This window comes from Lolium rigidum, chromosome 1, assembly GCF_022539505.1.
Source record: "Lolium rigidum isolate FL_2022 chromosome 1, APGP_CSIRO_Lrig_0.1, whole genome shotgun sequence".
Classification (NCBI taxonomy): domain Eukaryota; kingdom Viridiplantae; phylum Streptophyta; class Magnoliopsida; order Poales; family Poaceae; genus Lolium; species Lolium rigidum.
The window spans coordinates 189,466,028-189,470,042 of NC_061508.1; the positions used below are offsets into that span (position 1 = coordinate 189,466,028).

Consider the following 4,015-nt stretch of genomic DNA (forward strand, 5'->3'; position numbering starts at 1 on the left):
TATCACATGTGTTGGAGGACAGGCAGATCCATTGATCTGACAAAAACAAACACGCAGAATGCTTTCCCCTTGCTCCGATTGCAATGCACTAACTAAGTAACCTTGGTCTTTGAGCGAGAAGCAAGTTTTCTGAAATCCTAATGATGAGAGAAACGGAGCATCAGGTTCATGTAGAACTTGAACTTCATTTCATGATGCCTCCCTTTCTCATCTGATTCCACCATGTAATTGTTCTTTCGTGGCTCATGACATTATCTCCTTACATGCTCTTGGTTCTACACAAAGTCAATCTCTTGTGTGGTGCTACCGTGTAGAGATGCATGTGTTTTATTTTCAAGGGTTGTGGTAACCATTGATGATTCATTCATAATAGATTCACCGGTGAGCTGCAGCCTTTATGAAGACTTGAGCATGCACAATGGCTACTCTAGAAGATGCAATATTACCCTGGCAGACCCCCACATTTGATACAGTTCATACTACGTCTGATATGCATCAAATGTAGAGATGCATGTGATATATGACAAAGGAATGGGGTCACCGTTGATGATCCTTTCGTAATAGATTCACCGGTGAACTGCAGCTTTTCTGAAAAGCTGAGCATGAACTATGCCTCACCTAGAGATGCAGTATTACCCAGACAGGCCCCGCATTTGATACAGTTCTTACTACAGCTGATATGCATCTATTATGGATGGTTTATAGGTAGGCCAGCCCGTTTATAGCATAAGTCTTGATAGGGTGTTAGCAATTAAGAATCATAATGGCGTTAGGAGATAGAGATAAGTTAATTGGGAAGAATTGTCTTGTTAGGCAAGACCAATTTAGTTAGGAAGATAGAGATAAAGTTTGTGTCTTGCGAGACAAGTGGAGTTGCCAATATGAAGAGTTATTATTAGACATATAAAAAAATCAGATGATTTACCTGGAGTATGTAAATTTGTGTATAAACTATACATACTCCCTACCAAATACAAATCGTTAAGAAAATATGGGGGTGAAGAAGAAAAAAAAAAGATAAATGACACCAGACTGCAAACTGACCAGACCAGACAACACATATCTAGAGTTATTTAATATATGCATCTAATTTAAAATATTAAAATAGAAAAAGCATCTGGTTCTACCTTTCCAATGTCACCGACAACAGAAATTTCCTGCTCATTTTTACTACCTTCTGCAAACATGCAGAGATCAAGCATGCCACGACAGCCATTATCAAATTCTACGATTACATATGCATTATCAATTATATCTGGCACCTGCATCCAGAGAGAAAATTTTAGAAACCAAGTTACAACTTCTTCAACTTTAGTGTGCCTACTATAATCAGAACTTCAGAAGAGCTCAAAGATTGCTTGATAGCTTAAAAATCTATATATCATGGTCACTTGATGAATTCAAATCCCATCCGGTATTCCATAAATCAGACATAAAATATTAATAAGGAATCATTATCACTGCACTATTAGTTCAGCACACATACTTTTTAACTTGCAAGACAATAATGAGTACTACTGTGCAAGGAGAGAGCTTGAAGTCAATGAACCTGACCTTTCCATCATAAACCTCATCTTTGTGGTTAACATCAATAGCTCCAGAGGCCATCACACGAACAGGGTTCGCATCTGCAAACAATCTCAACAAATCAAAAAAGTGGCAGCACTTCTCAACCAGAGTCCCCCCACTGTTGCAATTAAACCTATTCCAGTTGTTCACCTGCAAGAGGTTTAGGAGTTAAAGACACAAGGAAATTATTAATTACCACAAGTGTCACAGTTTTGGGTCTCGTACCTTAACAAGGAAAGGAAATCGGTGCTCACGGATAGCCACCATTCTGACATGCCCTAGTGTACCACTTTTAACAACATCTATCAGCTTAGCCACCGGAGGCATATACCTGTACTCTAATCCAACTTGCACAAGTATGTCCGGTCTCTGTTTAGCAGCTTCTATGACCTATACATGAGAAAAAGAAGTTTCAGATATCCAAAGAATAAGGTTGCAGAAATTTAGAGGACTTGCAAATCGTAATCATTGGTTGATAAGAGAACAAATGAACATCACCTAAGGTCTGTAGCACTTCATGACAGATAAACAAATACACAAGATCGATCCATGTGGATTCAATACCAAATACCATGAAATCAGTGTGTTCGGCAATGTGGCTAGCCCACTTTCTCTATTATTTCTCTGGGAATAATACTCCTTTCTCTTAATTTACTCTTTCTGCTGTCACGGTTAAGTTGTTCAACAAATGTCTAAGATGATTAAAAAAAAGGTAGTAAAAGTCACAAGATTCAGATGGAACGGTCTTCCAAGAAAGTATGAGATGTTTGCTGGTAGAAGGAAAAAATATTTCAAATAAGCAACAGGTTTCTAGGGTTCTTGAATTTCTTTCTTGGGAGAAAAGCTAGTATCCCTGGATGTAATTTAATTATTGGAATTGGTGTGCATACCACCATTCTTTATACGATACTGTTACGATCAGACACATTGCTGTTTCACCTGCTAATGCCCAATTCCCAATTTGTGTCTTATCATATCCAAATCATCGTATGTATAGCAGCTCTCTTTAGTTATGTAGTCAACAACATGTGCGTCACTATACATTATGATCTGATCTGAATTAATTAAAGGCAACAAAGTACCCAGCTACACATCTACAGCATTCCAGAATAGTGACACTGGTATCTCTAGTTAGGACAATGAGAAACTATACAGCAACAAATAAAAGACATTGAGATGATATCCATAAAAAGTAGGAAAGTTAAAATTCATCAGCAGCACTTGTTGTTCTTGCTTTGATGTTTTACTCAAGTATCGAATGACACTTTTCTTTTGAGATGCTTTTGCTGTACGCTTGAGCAGGCTATGTGACTAGGCATTATAGTAAAGTACTTTTTAGTTCCTGTAAAGGTTTCTTATGCCTCCCTTACATAGTTAAAATATACCAGAGTTTCCCCTTCTCTATCAAAAATGTATTTTACATTTACAGCAGTTAATGAGTGCATTGCATCGCACAACCCTGACAAGAATGTGGCATCACCTTCTTACAGTCCTGTACCGTGGTGCACAAAGGCTTCTCAACAAGAACGTGGTGTGGCCTGGCGCAACCAATGACATCCAAGAGTATCTCGCAGTGTGTCATGTTTGGCGACGACACAACAACGGCATCACATAGCCCGCTGTCCAACAACTCGCGGTGACCTGAAAATGTCTTGAAAACTTCTGCTTTTTAAGGGTTTGGTAATAGACCACGGCACAATTGCACTGTAAATAACTAAATATACAGTCCACCATTAGTAATCTCAGTATTTGTGGAACAGCTAGACTTTGTATACTGTTTCCATACATCTAGTATGATTCGGATGGAATCGAAGTACCAACGGGAGATTACAGAACCTAGCTGGTTATGTATGACTGGCTCGCGTACAGCGAGCAAGGCAGCGATGGTATCATATTCATGTGACTAGAGGCTGTGTCATGTACCTGCGGTGCTGGGAGGCCAAGCTCGGCGGCGAGGCGGAGGCCGAGGAGGAGGGACTCCGGGTGGGGGTCGGCGAGGCAGGTGACCCGGACGCGGACGGACTGCTCCCGCTCGACTTCTCCGGCGAGGTGGGCGAGGTTTTGGAGGTGCTCTCTACCCATCATCCCCACCCCAACTATGCCGTACCTCACCACCGCCGCCGCCATGGCTGACTCTATCCCTCCCACTTGCGTCTCTCCGAAAGAATCTGGACGGGATTTCGACTTTCGAGTGACAAGTGAGCAGTGGATGCGTGGTGGGAACCGGTTTTTGATGAAGGGCCGTTGCTAGTTGGTAGTTGGTACTTGGTAGTAATACTCCGTACGTACTTCGCCGAACGTCAAAAAAAAATGTGCGAACAGGTTTTGCTTCCAGCCGTTGGATCGTGGATGAGAGTCACTGAAGAGTCCTATCTCCGTCTCTAAATATAAGACGCTCTGAACTTCTGGTAGCTTAATTAGACTGAAAATACTACTACCTCTGTCA

At 41.0% G+C, this 4,015-nt stretch overlaps 1 protein-coding gene across 1 annotated transcript; it reads right to left on the bottom strand.

Moving 5' to 3' along the window:
- Positions 1-1,076: 1,076 nt before the first annotated feature.
- On the bottom strand, positions 1,077-3,779 carry LOC124686457 (inositol 2-dehydrogenase 3-like). Its single transcript, XM_047220404.1, has 5 exons — positions 3,493-3,779; positions 3,050-3,220; positions 1,795-1,959; positions 1,555-1,719; positions 1,077-1,262 (listed from the first exon to the last, which is right to left on the bottom strand). The coding sequence occupies exons 1-5, from the start codon at positions 3,694-3,696 to the stop codon at positions 1,092-1,094; spliced, it is 876 nt and encodes a 291-aa protein (XP_047076360.1). The 5' UTR covers positions 3,697-3,779; the 3' UTR covers positions 1,077-1,091.
- Between the last annotated feature and the right edge of the window lie 236 nt (positions 3,780-4,015).

Bases quoted from the DNA above. Each gene is read 5' to 3' on its own strand.
- LOC124686457 (XM_047220404.1), bottom strand. From the start codon at position 3,696: ATGGCGGCGGCGGTGGTGAGGTACGGCATAGTTGGGGTGGGGATGATG. The intron at 1,960-3,049 runs GTGATGCCACAT...TCTCATGTATAG, and splicing joins CGGTACAGGACTGTAAGAAG to GTCATAGAAGCTGCTAAACA. The intron at 1,263-1,554 runs GTCAGGTTCATT...CTCTGGATGCAG, and splicing joins ATGAGGTTTATGATGGAAAG to GTGCCAGATATAATTGATAA.